This window comes from Hippocampus bargibanti, linkage group LG14, assembly GCF_051943395.1.
Source record: "Hippocampus bargibanti isolate YZ-2025 linkage group LG14, ASM5194339v1, whole genome shotgun sequence".
Classification (NCBI taxonomy): Eukaryota; Metazoa; Chordata; class Actinopteri; order Syngnathiformes; family Syngnathidae; genus Hippocampus; species Hippocampus bargibanti.
Window position 1 is genome coordinate 14,784,624 of NC_142747.1, and position 19,801 is coordinate 14,804,424.

General features: G+C 39.4%; 1 protein-coding gene across 1 annotated transcript in view; it reads left to right on the forward strand.

Annotated features, from left to right (window-relative positions):
* Window positions 1–9,801, forward strand: part of sik2b (salt-inducible kinase 2b) — a 53,663-nt gene extending 43,862 nt beyond the window's left edge. The window contains exons 12-15 of the mRNA XM_089014626.1: window positions 255–412; window positions 1,135–1,248; window positions 2,583–2,671; window positions 3,314–9,801. Coding sequence (XP_088870752.1) covers window positions 255–412; window positions 1,135–1,248; window positions 2,583–2,671; window positions 3,314–3,959 — 1,007 coding nt within the window. The 3' untranslated portion in view covers window positions 3,960–9,801. The remainder of the gene's footprint in view (window positions 1–254; window positions 413–1,134; window positions 1,249–2,582; window positions 2,672–3,313) is intronic.
* The last annotated feature ends 10,000 nt before the right edge of the window (window positions 9,802–19,801 follow it).

Below are 19,801 nucleotides of genomic sequence, written 5' to 3' on the forward strand. Positions count from 1 at the left end.
TGGGGGAGAGAGTTGATGTGGCAGAGTCTTTTGCGTCAGATTGCTGACTTTGGTTAGAAATAACTCCCACCACCACAGTGAGTCAGGACTTATCATTCGCAGCCATTGCTCGTCACCGCTGGATGGTTCTTATCAGAAACACACATTGCCGTATGTCATACGAAAACACCCACAGCGGTTCTGTGACGTGCGTGGAAGCACTGTCAAAATGGGACATTATGAAGTGTGACTTAATATTCTTCATGTTTGCACAGGTCTGGTTGCCTTTCGACAGCATCTCCAGAACCTGGCGAGGACTAAAGGCATCCTGGAGCTGAACAAAGTCCAGATGCTGGTGGAGCAGATGGGCTCCGGAGAAGTGGCTTCTATGGGCCCTCCAGGACCCCAGCACCACTTGCACAACCTCCTTGAGGTTAGCCGCACCGGACAGTCAAGATACAAACGTACAAGCATGACAGACTTGTTCCTTGACAGTTCATTTACTATCCTCACCCCATTTTGCACAGAGGGGAGGAAAAAAAGGGACAAGCACTTTGGCTGTTGTGTAACCCCAAGAGAGCTGCCCAACGGAGTCTTGTTTACTGTGACGCGTCCCCTTGGGGCCCGGGGGCTTGTCTAAAGTGAATGCCGTCATTGTTGAAGGCTGTTAGATTTGGTCATCCAATAACCCCAAATCATAAGCACACATGCACGCTCAATGAGACACACTGTATGGGAACAAAATTTATGGCTTTTCCAGTAAATAAAATCACAAACAGGCAGTTAATAGCCAAAGCTTGACAATATTTGGTTGTCCCCATGTGGCCCGTCTTTCACAATTCAAGAACACAGCTCCCAAGCTTCGAACCCGTCATCCTTTTAAAATATCCTGTCATTAAATCACTAATATGTAATCCCTATGCAACATGCCAGTTAGTGAAAAGCATCTGTCTGATCAGTCAACACAAAGGCATTTTGGCAGCGCACGCTATGGCTAATCCACTTAGACCACGCCATGAACCACTCAGGCCCTGACACGGCTTTGTTCGCCAACACAAGAGCGATGCACGCCAAGTGTGTCCTTCAGTTTATGTGTCCAGTATGTGTGGAATCACAGACATCCTGTTTGTAACTTGTCAATGTTTGTGTTGGAAGACTGAGGCAACCAAGCAACAGGAAGGGCCGACCTTATACCAAAGTGGTCTGCAGCCGCCTCTCCTGTCTCGAAGACAGAGTTTGGAGACGCAATACCTCACCCATCGTCTGCAGGTACGCCGATGTAAATTAATCTTCGGTAAATGCATAAGAGTGTCAACACTTACCACACCACTTTCACTTTTAAATATTAATTCTTTTTGAATGAGATGGACTAAGTCTTCAGTTTTATAATTTTGGAGAATTCTAACATCGCCGTTACCCACTTCACAGCCAGCCTTTGAAATCAATTGAATTGCCATGGATACATTTTAGATTATCCCAAAACCTAAAAATATTTGTTATGTTGCAGGCTCTCTCTGCAAGTGTGTGACTTTTTCAGTAGCTTGTTAGCATTAACTCATTCACTGTCAGACGTGCAAAAATTTGTCCACTCCACTGCCAGTGTTTTTGTCATTGTCACTGCAATTCCAGGACCCACAGAATATTGAGTTTTAGGACTACATAAACATTAAATGCAGCGTAAGAAACCTTACACTCAGAAAAAGAGTTCCTAAATTATATAGGTCTGGGGTTATATGAGCTTGAAATATGAGATTCGTATTGGTTTATATGGCGCTTCTAACAACAGCTGAAGCTGGAACAAAGCGCTAATATGGAAAAAAGGGAAATGCTGACCACTTGTGGAAGGGAAAACATTGCCAGAGGCTGTGGTCAGCGCTCTATCAGCATCAAACAATATTTTAAAAAAATTGAATGGCAATTCCCGAATAAATTCGTGAAATGGTAGTGAATGAGTTAAGTCAGTCAGACAATAATAACATGGTTTGTTTTAATACACATTGCGTAATTGTTTACCCTTTGTTGAGTTTTAAAGTGAACCTGAACTGTGAGTAGAAAAGACATTAAACAAGTCAATAGATGTGACTCAATCAATGTACCCCAGAAATTTCAATCCTTTGTCTAATGGTCAGATGTCCTAATTACAATATCCAAATATCATGATACAATATTATTGGCAAATGACCCCCATGATACAATGAAGATATTGTGGAGAAGTTTGAAATGGATAAAAAGCTCACTATACCGTATAAAAACTCAACTTTAAAAAATAATAACTGAGTTATTGTATAAAAGAATAGCGACAACGAGACATTTGCGCATGTGTGCACACAATGTTAATCAAGTCAATTTGTGAAAAACTCAAACCTGTTTCATTCGTCTTCATCGGTACGTATTTCATACCTATGGTGGTCATAACCTGTCTCATTCAAATTAAACTGCACTCGTAAACTAACCACTAGAGTGTACTGGAATGGAAAATAATGTGACCGATTTAAGTGCCGTTGTCGTTGCACCCAAGTCCCAATGCTTGTCCGTATTTGTTGTAGCGGATACAACACGTCATATCTGTCAATAATAAGTCTTCTGTTTCTTGTGTCCAATAGACCGCCGTTTTGGCAAACAGTCCTGCAAGCTGCCAGATGTTCTGTAAGGAGTCCCCCAGAAGTTTAGAGCAACAACTGCAAGAACACCGGTATGTTCTCTTAAAACATGAAGTGCACAATATTCCAAATTGTGGCACTGGAGTGGCCACATTTTTTACGTCCGGCAGTGAATGAGTTAAATAATTCAAGATTGTCTTTCAGCTTCCTTTTATTGCTTTTCCCCTGTTCCGCTCCTTCCAGATGTGTTTTTTATTTAAGAATTCAACCAATCACATTTTAGGTTTATTTGTTACAAGGGTCAGAAATCTACCTGGACGCCTTCACAATCAGTTTGGAAGATCAAACTGTTGCTTGAACCAATCAGATTTCGAGTTCACCATACCAAAGTCATCTTGCAGGCCTTATTTCCTGGCTAACGCTACCCTCTTGTGGACTTGTAGTAAATCATATCACACTTTTTATGACTCACAGTCACAGCTGTAGCTGCGGTAAAGGTTGTAGAGTCATAAAATAGTTATTAAGGGTTGGATTGATTCAGACGTAGCACTACTGAAGGCCTAAGTGTGAAATGTATGGCTCACCACTGCGTTATATAATGGGTGCATCATGATATTTGTTCCTGGAAAGGGTGGGTGAGGGAGTTTTAATTTTAGTACCATGACAGCCAACTGAAAGATCTAATGACGTAGAACCCGTGCTATGTGTCTAACTTGACTGTGTTGTCCTCACAGACTGAACCAGAAGAGGATGTACCTTCAGCAGTCGCAGGGTCTGGGCCTGCCCGTCTATTTCAATCAGATGCAAATCGCTGAAGGGTCTTATGAAGCGGGTGGCGCACCCCTGGACCCAGCAGCCGCCCAGAACTCCCCCCAGATGTCCCCAATGTCGGCCGGCAGCCCCCAATCTCAGTCGCAGCCACAGGCCTCGCCGCAGTACAGCCACCCCCACAGCCTGAGCCCTCTTCTGGAACCAGTAGAGGGGACGCTTTATGAGCCCTACTTGAGCCACCACCACTATGCCCAGCATGTGCCCCCGGTCCCCCACCTTCAACACCACTCCCTTCACCCCCTCCAGCCCCTCCATCACCAATCACCTCAAGAAACCTCAGCGACCAGACTTGGCTTCTGCTACCCTGTAGAGCACCAGCCCCAGTGCCCCTCCGCTGAAGCCCTATCCAGAGGCCAGTATGAGTTCTCCTTAGACCTGGGCCAGCTCCCGACTCCGGTGATGGTGGACTCGGAGGGGCCCGGGGCGGAGGTCTTGTGCCATCCAGGCCAGCCCGGGGGTGCGGTTCTGGCCGAGCTGCAGAGCCCGCACCTGGACGGTGAGATGATGGAGACGGTGGACTCCCAGCACGGCTTTGTGCTGGTCAACTGAAGCTTCGCGAGTGGCCAGTTTGAAGCAGTATTAAGCACAGAGATCTTGAAAGGCGGAGAGCTTAGGAGACATCGGCGAAAGCAATGGAGGGGAACGCGCTGGTTTTTGGATGACCAAGGAAAGCTGATTTTCTTACTTGGGGTGAACCTCGGAGAACCTTTCGTACCAAAATCCCTCCCTTAGCTGACCTCCGTCTCCCTTCCCTGGGCCGGTGCAGTCAGAACACTTGCCACGTCGCAATTGGCGAGGGAACTCCAGTCAGTGGCAGCTGTCATGGCCCTTGGAAGATGGCGACAACAACAAAGATGGCGATAATGTGCAGCATTTCATGATTTGGAAGTGAGTTCTTTTGCGAGTGACTGGCAACCAAAAGCACAAAATGGCTGGTCGGATGGCAAATTGGTTGTGCACTTGACATCATTGATATCTTCCGTATGGTCCGCGTTTTTTTTTTTTTTTGTCCTCACCAGTTTTGACAAATTGAAGCCGTTTGAGCATTTATTAGTTAACATATTTTCTGGGGTATAAGGTGTACCAGAGTACAAGTAACATCCGATTTACGACCGGATTGACTTACGACCACCCGTACTTACGACCTCCAGACCCTATTTTTAAACTTTTAATTCTACGCCTGGCACGGCAACGCGCGAGCAGGCAGGCAACGCGTACGACAATTTTGGCCAACCGGTCAGCATCTCACTCTCGCACAGCAATCGACCATGTGATGGCACCAAAGGGGGGAGTTTGCGAGTCATTTAGCCTCCGTGTCTCTATTCAACAATTTGAATTGTTTTCAACTTATGACCATTTTGACTTGCGGCCGTTTGGTCAAAACGGAACTCGGTCGTAAGTCGGATGTTACCTGTATAAGGTGCACCCCCAATGAATGGTGTATTTTCAAAAACATTCCATATATAAGGTGCGCTGGACTATAAGGCACACTTTCAATGAATGAAAAACATTTTTCAAATATAATACATAACTAGATAAAAGATATCCAGATATAAGGCACACCACATTATAAAGTGCTACAGAAGAGGCTGGTGTTACGCACGACTTCTTCGACAGGAGGAAATGGAGTTGGTGGCTGATAGTCGCGAGACCTGTTGTAGCTCAATATTACTTTGCATATAAGGCGCACCTGTGTATAAGGCAAATGGTCATCTTTTGAGGAAAATGAAGGCTTTTAGGTGCACCTTACACACCAGAAAATACAGTATTCTTCATATCCATTTTAAAGACCCTTTAATGTGAATTTCGGGAGTTTTAAAGTCCATTCTCAGTGTGTCAAGGTCATTGCTGAAAACGTGCAAACTGGGATTGTTTGCCGTGAGTGTTTTTTTCACACTTTCAGTTTTCCTCTTTTTTTCTTCTAATTCACCCCCCTTTGTTTTGTTAAGCATCGGGTACGAGTCATCCCTCGCCTGGTCTATATGTATTTGAGCACCGTCCTTTGCTGCAGTCGTTATCCAGTGCAATTGTGAGTTAATGTATTTTCTGGTGTATAAGGCGCACCGGACTATAAGGCGCACATTCAATGAATGAAAACAGTTTTCCTAATGTAATATATAAAAGTTTTCCAAATAAAAGTCACACCACATTATAAGGTGATAAAATAGAGACTGGGATTACGCACTCTTTCTACGATGGGGGGGAAATGGAGTCAGTGGCTGCTGACAGGAGTTGTGAGACCTGTTGTGGCTCAATATAACTTCACATATAAGGTGCATATGTGTAAAAAGTGCAGGATCATCTATTGAAGAAAATCAAGGCTTTTGGGTGCACCTTAGACACCGGAAAATACGGTACTTAAATTGTGACCCAGTGAGATAAATTTCATCCACTGGGGTTTTTCGGCGGACAGTTTTAGCCGGTCAAACATATAAGGATGTGGAGGTCAAATGATGAGGAGCCTCACATTCAGAATTGATTGTCAGCTGAGTGGGTGTGGTTTCAGCAAACACTCCCACATTTTCTGGGGGTTTCGTGACCCTGAAGCTTCATTTTGTACATTTGGCAATAGTTTTTCATTGTAGCCGTGTAACATTCAGAAAACAGTTTTACTTTTACATTACAGGGATTTTTAGTTCCATGTACTGTTTTTTTTTTGTCCTCAGTCGTAGAACACTTGTGGCATATTTATACATTTATTCATCATGTAATAGTACGCTTATTTATGATAGAAAATTAGTGCACTGTGAATAATAGAAATTGGATATCTTTATTATTCAAAATATTAATAATTGAAATACTTCATTTCAGTCATACTACGTAGTAAGTAGCACAGAGTTCAGCATACTTAGCGCATGGACCTTAACTCATTCACTGCCATTCCCAAATAGTCAGGAATTGAAAAGTGTAAATTGGTGCACCTCTCCTGAATTTGTTCGGGTTTTTTTTTTTCTTGCGGGGGTGCCGATAAAGCACGAGCGAGACCTCTGGCAATGTTTTTCCCTTCCGCGAGGGTGGCAGCATTTGCCTTTTGTCCACGTTAGCGCTTTGTTACAGCTTCAGCTGTTGTTAAAGCGCAAGATAAATCAATATATATAATATTTTGTACAGCTGTCCCCATTTCAAGCTCTGATAACTCCAGACCCATATAATTTAGGAATTAACTTTTTTTTCTTGATAAAAGAAGAGAGTCTAAGGTTTCTTACGCTGAATTGAATGTTGATGTAGTCCTAAAAGTCAATATTCTGTTGGTCCTGCAATTTGAGTGAAAATGACAAAAACCCTGGCACTGGAGTGGACACGTTTTTTTGCACAGTCTGGCAGTGAATGAGTTAAAATGGATACCCAAGGATATGAATTACCAGTAAATGCTCAAACGGCTTCCCATCGATACTGTTGTGCGTTTTTCTAAAAGATAACAACTTGGACTACAACTGTAAGTCGCCTCTTGAGATGTTTTTTTTGGGGGGCGAGAGAAGACAATGGCCCTCAGTTCACAAAACACAATTTCAGTTGTCGCTTAGCCCACTCGCAGGTTGGACAACGGCGAGCACAGAGCTCGTCTCGATCACTTGCAACATGAATAATGAGACAGTATTTTGACCGCAGGACTCACCGAGGGGAATGACGACACACACAGAACATTTCTACTCGGCAGTATTTCGCTTGCAACTACTGAAAACAACACTACTGACATGCTTCTCCACTCTCAAACATGAGGAGCGCTTGTTTTTTTTTTTTTTTTGCAGCTCATGGTAAATGAGGACACCCATAAGTGAATGTTTGGTGACAACTTTTTAGTGGCAATACTGAAGCAATATTCATCCTGTGATGACCACGAAGAAGATGGCCGTCATATGGGATTGATGTGACAGTTTTTTTTTGTTGTTTTTTTTTTTCCACAAATCGGAGCAAATGTCACGCGACTGAAAAGGACGAGAAGCGTTTTCGTGATAGAATGTAAACGGATGACGGCCCACCGCGACCACTTTTTGGAGACTTGACAATCAAGGGGGTCATCGGGATGAGAGACATTTATTTTATTCTTTCATTTTAGCAGCACTCAGACTGTGATGAATACAGCAGAAGTATCATTCTGACAGGTGACATGTTAAGTGTTTGTGTGTGTGTGTGTGCGTGTGGTCAAATCAAATTGAAAAGTGTTTTTTTTCCTCAATGAAGTCAGGTGTCTTAAGTACCGCGACTGTAGCAACAATGCCGGACATATTCACCATAAGGATTTTTTACATTATTTGAATATCCCAATCTATCCACATCCATCTTCTACTGCCTATCCGGCATCAGGTCACAGCTTTAGCGTCCATCTCCCACCATCTGAGCCAACTCACTACTGGGACGTGATCAGTTGACAGCTTCATCCTTCTCTTAATTTGTTTTTGTTACTTTCAACCTTATCATATTTTGACTTTATTGTCCTTGCCAGACAATTTTGAATTGGATTGGATTAGCCTTTAATAGTCTTGCAGTGGAGAAATGTACATTGCACAGCAGCAAAGTTATGGAAGGAAGAGGGAAGGAAAGGAAGAAGTAGACAAACAAAATACAGGAGCTGGTGTTAAGGCAGCCACTCTCGTGATGCCTTCTTGAAGTCAAAAGAACAAAATAATATGACAACACAAAGACACAGTCATTCAATCATAAGCACTTTCTGCACCCTCTTTGTTGTATGAAGCAGTTCTAGATGAAAAAGGAGAGACTCAAATCATCCTTTTCACCAGTGGATCAGGGACATCATGGTGAAATGTGCACGTCTGCTACAAGCTAAATGTTGAAAGCAAACATGAAGCTGTATAGCATCCATTGACAAAAAGAGATTGTCTCACATCTCCTGTCTCACGTAAATCCGCTTCAATTCTAAGCCGCGGCACGTATCGGCGCTCCTCCAGCCATGCATCCATCCAGCCGCAAACTGGATTTTTGACGTTCCCTTAAGATTGCAACTTCAGTCACACGACAACTATTCTCACAAAAACTTTCTTCTGAAGAATGTGGCTATTCTTAGAATGTTACCATTTTAACATAGTCTGTTGAAAATGACATATTTGTCAACATGTTAACATTATTTTGTGTGTGTGCGTGTGAACGTTACATTTTTAACATCCACTTACTGAAATCATCACATTCTGACCATCTAGAACAGGGGTGTCAAAGTCATTTTTTGGCGCGGGCCACGTTGTAGTTCCTCTCGAGGGCCGTAATGAATTTGGGGAAGCCATTAGAATATTTAATCCCCTCCACCTATTACATCTGGAGTGCACAACAAATTAATGAATAATTAGTTTTCAAATCTGAAGACAAGAATAATGACTGTTATTGTGGTTTCCATCCAAAAATATGAAATTTTGGTTAGAATTTTAGCGAGCGTGGAATTTCACAAGTTTGATTTGCTTTCGCGGGGAGGAAAAAAATGATGTGGCGGGCCGGATTTGGCCCGCGGGCCTTGACTTTGACACCTGTGATCTAGAAAAATGAAAACTGTCCTTTTGAAGGTGACAATGTTGATATTCACTCAATAATCGGGACTTTTTCCCATTATATTTGCAGTTTTTTTAGTATCCGTGACATTTTTCGTTTGGCCCCAATATTTGCTGGCACTTAGAAATACTTCATCTAATCAACAATGAAACTGTTTTTGGGTTCTTTGTTTTTTTTTTTTTTTAGGGAAAGGAATGGTCTATGTATGTGACATTATAATACAAAATCAGATTAAGCTCAAATTCCACTTTGCCATCGGGATGCTAATGATTGGTCAGCAATGACAAGCAACGTCCAATGTGACTGTAAGAGACTGAAAAGGATTCACCAATTACTAAAAAAAATTGTAGGACGGCTCATGTATACTGAAAAGAGATGTATGACCACAGGCAGAGGACATGAACTCACATTTGTTTGAAAAAGTGTACATGAGCATGAACGAAAGCGACCTGGTAGCGTTTATATTCTGTGTGCCTTTTTACATTTTGTTGTCATAAGCATTTGTTTTGTCATGGTCGCCCCCCCCCCCCACCCTTACTACTCTTCCACTGAAGTGAGCAGAGGCTGTTTCCACAAAGGTACAAAAGCCAAAGTCCCTCAATACTTTCTGCCGTCTTTGTGAATTTTTTTCTTTATTGTTTTTTTTTTTAACTAGGTTTATTTTTAAACTTCTTGGCTCAGTGGCCGCACGTGTCAAAAGTATTCTAGCAATATATTTGTGTATAGGTGAAGACTGAAGTCATATGGACAGTTGTTGTAGTTCATTTCACATACCCGCAGCTGCTGTTGAAGCAACAAGATGAAATAAGATGTTTCTATATTTCCCCTTCATTGTTGTCAGCCACACATAAGCTAACTTGCTGTTGAGACTTTTTTGAAAAAAAGTTATGAAACAGCTTTTTGCTTCCTTGTCTTCTTTGTGTTGAATTACAATCATGTTAATCGGAAGACTTTTTGTCTTTGAGTGGGTCATTCTAAAATTGGGGGACGTTTTTTTAGCTTTAGAGAAAACGTAACTTCTACACAAGGAAAAGTGTCTTCTCAATCCAGTATTTATTATAGTTGTTTTTTTCCAGATAAAAACGCCTTACTATACAGGGTGGTTCTTTTTTTTTTTTTTTTTTTTTTTTGGGGGGGGGGGGGGTAAAAAACGACTTATTATACATGTTTTTTTCAGTCTGAAAACATCTTCTTGAATGGTCTTATTTTTTTTGCTAAAAACACCTCACTATACATGGTCGTATTTTTCGGGTTAAAAACGCCTGAGTATACATGGTCATCTTTTTCAGGCTAAGAATACCTTACTATACATGGTCGTTTTCTTTTCAGCAAAAAACGGCTTATACGTGGTCTGTTTTTCTGCAAAAAAACATGGTCGTTTTTTTTCGGGTCAAAAACGTTTTTTTAGGGTCAAAAACACCTTACTACCCATGGTCGTTTTTTTGGTCGGGGTAAAAACACCTTAATATATATGGCAATTTTAGGGGCGGGGGGGGGGGGGGGGGTAAAAATGCATTACTATACAGGATGTTTTTTTCTGCTAAAAACACCTGACAATACTGTATATAGTAATTTTTTTACGTCCGAAAAACGCCTTACGGCACATGGTCTTTTTTTTTTTCTTGCAAAAAAACGGCTCACAAAACATGGTCCTTTCGTGTATAAACGCCTTAATATACATGGCGTTTTTTTTCAGGTCAAAAACGCATTACTATACATGGTGTTTTTTTTCAGCTAAAAACGCCTTACTGTACATGGTGGTTTTTTTTCAGCAAAAAAACGCCTTATTGTGCATGGACTTTTTTTCTGCAAAAAACTCCTTACTATACATGGTCATTTTTTTACAGGTAAAAAAACGCCTTACTATTAATGGTTGTTTATTTCGGCAAAAATGCTTTACTATACATGGTAGTTTTTTTCGGGTCAAAAACGCCTTACATGGTCGTTTTTTTCAGCTAAAAACTCCTTACTATACATGGTCTTTTTTCGACTAAAAACGCCTTACTAAACATGGTCGTTTTCTTTCGGCAAATAAAAACGCCTTAAACACCTTACTATACATGGTGGTTTTTTTACGGGTAAAAAACGCCTTACTATTAATGGTCGTTTTCAGGTAAAACGCCTTACTATACATGGTCTTTTTTTCGGGTCAAAAACGCCTTACTATTAATGGTCGTTTGTTTCTGCAAAAAAATGCCTTATTATACAAAGTCGTTTTTTTCCGGCTAAATGACTTACTATACATGGTATTTTTTTTCGGGTCAAAAACGCCTTACATGGTCTTTTTTCGACTAAAAACGTCTTAGTAAACATGGTCTTTTCTCGGTCAAAAACGGCTCACTATTCATGGTCGTTTTTTTCGGCAAGAAATGCCTTACTATACATAGTCAATTTTTTTCAGCAAAAAAAATGCCTTATTATGCATAGTCTTTTTTCTGCAAAAAACACCTTACTATACATGGTCGTTTTTTTACGGGTAAAAACGCCTTACTATTAATGGTCATTTGTTTCGGCAAAAAATGCCTTACTATACATAGTCGTTTTTTTCATCCGAAAAACACCTTACTATACATGGTAGTTTTTTACGGGTAAAAAAACGCCTTACTATACATGGTCGTTTTCAGCTAAAAACGCGTTACTATACATGGCCTTTTTTCTGGTCAAAAACGCCTTACTATTAATGGTCGTTTGTTTCGGCAAAAAATGCCTTACTATACATAGTCATTTTTTTTCCAGCTAAACGCCTTACTATACAATGTATAGTAAAAAAAACTACCATGTATAGTATACATGGTAGGTTTTTTTTCGGGTCAAGAACGCCTTACATGGTCTTTTTTCGACTAAAAACGCCTTACTAAACATGGTTGTTTTTTTTTCAGCAAAAAACGCCTTCAGAATCAGAATACCTTTATTCGTCCCACAATGGGGAAATTTGCAGTCCACAGCAGCAATTGAAAAGGGATGGGGTAGGGGTGGGGGTGAAAGGATAGAAAACAAGATAATCTAAGCATAACAAAATAAAGTGTCAACTGTATACTGTGCAGATGTAAATGTGCAAAACCGTTCCATAAGAAAAACGGTTTTGCCTTATTATGCATGGTCTTTTTTCTGCAAAAAACACCTTACTATACATGGTCTTTCTTCGGTCAAAAACGGCTCACTATTCATGGTCGTTTTTTTCGGCAAGAAATGCCTTACTATACATAGTCAATTTTTTTCTCCAAAAAAAATGCCTTATTATGCATGGTATTTTTTTCTGCAAAAAACACCTTACTATACATGGTCGTTTTTTTACGGGTAAAAAACGCCTTACTATTAATGGTCGTTTGTTTCGGCAAAAAATGCCTTACTATACATAGTTGTTTTTTTTCATCCGAAAAACATCTCACTATACAGTCGTTTTTTTCCAGCTAAAAATGCCTTACTATACATGGTAGTTTTTTTTTTCCGGGTCAAAAACGCTTTACATGGTCGTTTTTTTTGGGCTAAAAACTCCTTACTATACATGGTCTTTTTTCGACTAAAAACGCCTTACTAAACATGGTCGTTTTTTTTTTCAGCAAAAAAAATGCCTTATTATGCATGGTCTTTTTTTCTGCAAAAAAACTCCTTACTATACATGGTCTTTTTTCGACTAAAAACGCCTTACTAAACATGGTTGGGTTTTTTTCAGCAAATAAAAATTCCTTATTATGCATGGTCTTTTTTTCTGCAAAAAACACCTTACTATACATGGTTGTTTTCAGCTAAAAACGCCTTACTATACATGGTCTTTTTTCGGGTCAAAAACGCCTTACTATTAATGGTTGTTTGTTTCAGCAAAAAATGCCTTACTATACATAGTCGTTTTTTTCTGGCTAAACGCCTTACTATACATGGTAGCTTTTTTTCGGGTCAAAAACGCCTTACATAGTCTTTTTTCGACTAAAAACGCCTTACTAAACATGGTCGTTTTTTTCCAGCAAAAAACACCTTATTATGCATGGTCTTTTTTCTGCAAAAACACCTTACTATACATGGTGGTTTTTTTACGGGTAAAAAAACGCCTTTCTATATATGGTCGTTTTCAGCTAAAAACGCCTTACTATACATGGTCATTTTTTCAGTCAAAAACGGCTCACTATTCATGGTTGTTTGTTTCGGCAAGAAGTCGGGTATTTTTTCACCAAAAAAACGCCTTATTATGCATGGTCTTTTTTCTGCAAAAAACGCCTTACTATACATGGTCTTTTTTCGGTCAAAAACGGCTCACTATTCATGGTCGTTTTTTTCGGCAAGAAATGCCTTACTATACATAGTCGTTTTTTTCATCCGAAAAACACCTTACTATACATGGTCGCTTTTTTTACGGGTAAAAAACGCCTTACTATACATGGTCGTTTTCAGCTAAAAACGCCTTACTGTACATGGTCTTTTTCGGGTCAAAAACGCCTTACTAATAATGGTCATTTGTTTCTGCAAAAAATGCCTTACTATACATAGTCGGTTTTTTTTCCGGCTAAACGCCTTACTATACATGGTAGTTTTTTTTCCGGGTCAAAAACGCCTTACATGGTCTTTTTTCGACTGAAAACGCTTTACTAAACTTGGTCGGGGTTTTTTTTTTTAGCAAAAAAAAACGCCTTATTATGCATGGTATTTTTTCCTGCAAAAAAAACACCTTACTATACATGGTCGTTTTCAGCTAAGAACGCCTTACTATACATGGTCATTTTTTGGTCAAAAACGGCTCACTATTCATGGTCGTTTGTTTCGGCAAGAAATGCCTTACTATACATAATCGTTTTTTTAGCAAAAAAAAACGCTTTATTATACATGGTCTTTTTTTCTGCAGAAAACACCTTACTATACATGGTCGTTTTTTACAGGTAAAAAACACCTTACTATTAATGGTCGTTTGTTTCGGCAAAAAAATGCCTTACTATACATAGTCGTTTTTTTTCATCCAAAGAACACCTTACTATACATAGTCGTTTTTTTCCGGCTAGAACGCCTTACTATACATGGTAGTTTTTTTCGAGGTCAAAAATGCCTTACATGGTCGGTTTTTTTTTACGGCGAAAAACTCCTGACTATACATGGTCTTTTTTTGACTAAAAACGCCTTACTAAACATGGTCATTTTTTTCAGCAAAAAAACACCTTATTATGCATGATCTTTTTTTCCTGCAAAAAACACCTTACTGTACATTGTCGTTTTTTTTTACGGGTAAAAAACGCCTTACTATACATGGTCGTTTTCAGCTAAAAACGCCTTACTATACATGGTCATTTTTCGGGCAAAAACGGCTCACTATTCATGGTCGTTGGTCTCGGCAAGAAATGCCTTACTATACAAAGTCGGTTTTTTTTTTTCAGCAAAAAAAAACACCTTATTATGCATGGTCTTTTTGTCTGCAAAAAAACACCTTACTATACATGGTCGTTTTTTTCAGGTAAAAAAATGTCTTACTATACATGGTCGCTTTTTCAGCAAAAAAAATGCCTTATTATGCATGGTCTTTTTTCTGCAAAAAACACCTTACTATACAAGGGCGTTAATTACGGGTAAAAACGCCTTACTATTAATGGTTGTTTGTTTCGGCAAAAAAATGCCTTACTATACATAGTCGTTTTTTTTCATCCGAAAAACACCTAACTATACATTGGCGTTTTTTTACGGGTAAAAAAACGCCTTACTATACATAGTCGTTTTCAGCTAAAAACGCGTTACTTTACATGGCCTTTTTTCTGGTCAAAAACGCCTTACTATTAATGGTCGTTTGTTTCGGCAAAAAATGCCTTACTATACATAGTCGGGGTTTTTTTTTCAGCAAAAAAACGCCTTATTATGCATGGTCTTTTTGTCTGCAAAAAACACCTTACTATACATGGTCGGTTTTTTTTTTCAGCAAAAAATGCCTTGTTATGCATGGTCTTTCTGCAAAAAAACACCTTACTATACATGGTCATTTTTTACAGGTAAAAAACGCCTTACTACTTATGGTCGTTTGTTTCGGCAAAAAATGCCTTACTATACATAGTCGTTTTTTTTTTCATCCGAAAAACACCTTACTATACATAGTCGTTTTTTTCCGGCTAAAACGCCTTACTATACATGGTCGTTTTTTTCGGGTAAAAAAACTGCCTTACTATATACATGGTCTTTTTCGCAAAAAAAAAAAAACGCCTTAAAATACATAATCTTTTTTTTGTCATCCAAAAACACCTTATTATACATGGTCTTTTTTTCAGCTAAAAATGCCTTACTATAAATGTTCTTTTTTTGTGTCAAAATCGCCTTACTATACATGGGGTTTTTTTTCAACAAAAAATGCCTGATTATAAGAGACATTTTTTTTTTCGCAAAAAATGCCTTAGGCTACATAATCTTTTTTTTCATCCGAAAAACACCTTACGATACATGGTCTTTTTTTTGGCTAAAAACACCTTACTTACATGGTCTTTTTTTCGGCTAAAAACGCCTTACTATACATGGTCGTCTTTTTTCAGCAAAAAAATAGTCCGTTTTTTTCTTTTTTCCGAAAAACACCTATTATACATGGTGTTTTTTTCAGGTAAAAAAACGCCTTACATGTCTGTGATACATGGTCTATTTTTGGGTCAAAACTGCCTACATGTCTTTTTTTTTTTTTTTTTTTTTTTTTTTTTTTTTTTTTTTTTTTTTTTTTTTTTTTTTTTTTTTTCAAAAAACGCTTATTATAAATGGTCTTTTTTTCGCAAAAAAACTTCTTTCTCCACATGGTCATTTTTCAATAAGACTACCAAGGCGCTTCCAAGTGACACACCGAGGAAATTTGCAAATATCCCAAGTGGAGACACCTGGGATTGAACCGCGCACCTCACACATACAAAGCATGCGCAGGTGGGGGCTAATAGCGCCTTAGTATAAAATGGTTGTTTTTTTCTGGTAAAAAAGGCTTACTCAATATTTACTACTAATTTACTACTCAATTTTTTTGGGGGGGGGGGGGGGAGAACACATTTTTTTTCCACAAAAAATGCCTTATACATAGTCGCGTTTTTTCATCCAAAAAACACTTTACTATACATGGTCTTTTTTTCGGGTCAAAAACGCCTTACTACACATGGTTGTTTTTTTTTCAGCTAAAAACACCTTACTATACATGTTTTTTTCCAGCAAAAAAACGCCTTACTATACATGGTCTTTTTCTCAAGCAAAAAACGGCTTAAGATATATCGTTGTTTCTTTCGGCTGAAAACGTTTTACTGTACATGGTCATTCTTTTTCGGGTGAAAAACGGCTCACTATATACATGGTCATTTTTTTCGGGCTAAAAACACCGGACTATAAATGGACGATTTTTTTCTGGCTAACAAAAACCTTACTTTTTTTGGGTCAAAAACACTTTACTATACTTTGTCTTTTTTTAGATCTAAAAATGACTTACTATACATGGTTGTTTTTTCGCGTAAAAAAACGCCTTACTATACTTTTTTTTGGGGGGGGGGTAAAAATCACCTCACGATACATGGTCGTTTTTTTTTTCGGCAAAAAAATGTCCAAAAACACTGTACTATACTTGGTCCTTTTTTTCGGGAGGAAAACGCCTTACTATATACAGTCAAACCTTGTTTTTCGAACTCGGTTCTCATCCCATTCGATTTTCAACCAAAAATGTCAGATTTTTTATGCCCCGGTATACAACCGAAATTTGGTTCTCAACCAAACTGAGTGCATCTGAATGCATCACTTGACTACCCTGTGCTTCCTTATATGTCACTTCCTTATATGTCATGTCTTCCTCATTGTCTCATTGTGACCGACGCATTAATATTGTTGTTTTATTTTTGCGAAAAATTATGACACATTTGGTTAATATCTCCTGAATTGTATGATTTTAAAGCAAGCAGATGATAGTTTGAAAAGTTAGTGAGCCCTGTGTTTGCCCAAAGACAGCTGGGACAGGTGCCAATACGCCCCATGGCAGAAAGATATAGATTTTTATGTAAAGATGTTGATGTTAAAAATTGGTGAAAATAAGTTTGTTTTTTATAGAAGTTTACATATGACCTGCTCTATTAAGTTTTTATCCGGTATATGCGATGAAATAGTTAAAAAGTTGTTTTCTAGACGTTGAACGGATTAAGATTTTTTACATTGATTTTAATGGAAAGCGCTGTTTCGGTTGTTGAACAAATCGGTTTTCGAACAGGTTTCTGAAACGGATTATGGTGGAAAACCGAGGTATCACTGTAGATGGTCTTTTTTTCAGGTCAAAAATGCTTTACTTTACATGGTGTTTTTTTTCTGGCTAGAAACACCTTACTACAAACGGTCGTGTTTTTAAGTTTTAAAAAAACCACCTTTCTATACATGGTCTTTTTTTCGACCTAAAAAAATCTTACGATATATGGTCGCTTTTTTTTTCCAGGTTAAAAACGCCTTACTATAAATGGTCATTTTGATTACTATACAATTGTTTCTTTGGGCTAAAAACACATTACTATACATTGGCTGCATCACACACACACACACACACACACACACACACACACACACACACACACAGACTTTTCTTTTTGTCTTGAGAACCAGAATTTTAATCGAGATTATGATTTACAACGTCACAGTGCTGCTTGCAGTGAGTGGGAAGCTGATCAGAAAGGCATGTCTTCTCCTCCAGTCCAGAAAAAAACAAACTATCACATACAGAATCAAAGTATTGTGTGGTGACATCAGCGGTTGCCACAACAACGGAGGTGAGCGGGGGGACAACATCCATATGTGAGATTGGGGGGGGGGGGGGGGCAGGATCCAGATTAAAGCTGTGTCGTCAATGAACAAAAGTAACCTAAATAAGGATTCTATTTTTTTTAAATGAACATACATGGTGAAATCAACTTGCCACACTTGGCCTTTACTGGAAACAATAGAGTGCAATACTGTATTATGTCTATGTAAACTCTCAGTCGTACAGCAGTGGTCCATCGATGAAAAGGTTTCTTCAGCCGTCAACTGTACTTCTTTGAAGGTGTCGGACGTTTCGCTTCTTATCCAAGAAGCTTCGTCAGCAAACTAAAGTCTTACTGGTAGTTTCGGCCCTATATTTATATCCCTACTGTCCAGACGTGGCGGTGCTATGATTGGTCCCTGCTCTCAGGTTGGGGGGAGCAGAGGACTAATCCCTGCGGCTCCATTGATTGCTGGACAGTAGGGATATATATTATAAATAAAGCTGCCTGGACTTGTACAATTAAATAAAACACTACATAACATTTTATTGGATGTTGTTTTAGGGAATGTGACATCACCATCTTTTGCTTGAAAGGTGATTGAGAGCCGATTATTTTGAGTTTCAGCTTACATCTTAAAATACAGCCATCAATGATATCAACCAGCACTTTAAAATTCCTTCTTCTTTATATGCTTTTTTTTTTGTAGGGGAGTAGAGGTTGGGAGTGTCTCAAAAGATTTATCTCATCCACTACAGTTTCCCATTCAAGGTCACTGAAAGGATGTTTGGAGCCTCTTCGCCATTTTTCCTTGACTGATATGCTCATCGTTTTGCACAGAATGAGCATCAGAGTATGTTTTACGTTTGTGTGTGTTTGGGGGGGGGGGTTACTCGACTCTTTCTCATTGCCACAAAGGCAGCTTCAATGACGTCAAAACCTCCCCCGACTGTCTGCTGCCACGCATGCTGAAAATAACGGCATCCGAATGAAAGTGAGTGGATTTGCCCCCCCCCCCCCCCCCGTCCTCCAAGTAATCTCCTTTTAATGAATATTGAGGCTCTGATGTAAAAAAAAAAAAAACAATATGGAAAGATGAACAAGTCTCAAATGTGTCATTCACTTTCCACTCCTCGTCTTGTCTTGAGAAGTACATCCTCATGCCTCCAGGCAATTCCCGAAGGTGCTCCCACACTGGCGGAAAGAATGTGCTGATGTGCACCAGACGTGTGCATCACATTGCAGCAGGTACAGAAGGAGAAGGGAATGTAAGAGCCCACTGGGTGACTTCAAGGACAACCGAGGTCATTTTTTTGTTGCTTAACTGACATCAGGAACACATTTTATAGCATCTAAAATACCCAAAACACACAGTATGATATTTTTAGTCAAATGCAAAACACCAATAAAAATGACTTAGTGTCCAAAATGTGGAAAAAAATTGAGCTGCGAATTGGGCATTTTCAGAAAGTCCCGCCCCCAGTTCGTGACGTCACGCCAAGACGTCTTGCATTGCTGCAGAATCAAAACAATGGCTTCAGATTCGAAGAATATGCTTTCTTGTTACACATCCAGTTATGAATATGATTCAAATAGTTCTGAAGAGGAAAGCATACATGTTTGCAATCGATTAAAGAATGTATTTGTGCCATTTTGAGGCAACATTGGGGAGAAATCTCTCACACAAAAAAAGAGGCACAAAATGGCGACCTCCTGTGGCCACCTCCGTTTCCACAGGCTGATAAATTCCTTATATGGAGCTTGGACGCCCTCTTCTGGCGGCTTGGTCCCCAGACCAAACAAGTACAGCAAAATACATTGACGTGATGGAAGGACTGCTACAATGCGTCTTTTTTTCAGTCAGGGGCGTTCCTTTAATGACGTCACGTACAGACTCGTCACCAACTCAAAAACAAGACTTCCTGAATATTCAGCACGAGCTATATGCGGTGGAATCTTATTAAAATACGCTCAGTAGAAGTCATTTGAAGCCATTTTACAAATTATGGACAGAACTTGTCCGGAGACGTCGGTTGTCCTTTAAGGATTTGGGGAGGGGGGGGGGGGGGGTCTTGAGACATACTGTATCAATATCTATACACACACACCAGAGAAGATCCAAGGTGTGTAAAGAGGTACCCAAGATGTTCCAACAGAAAACACATTTTTATATTTTGATCTGAAAGTCAGACCTTAGCT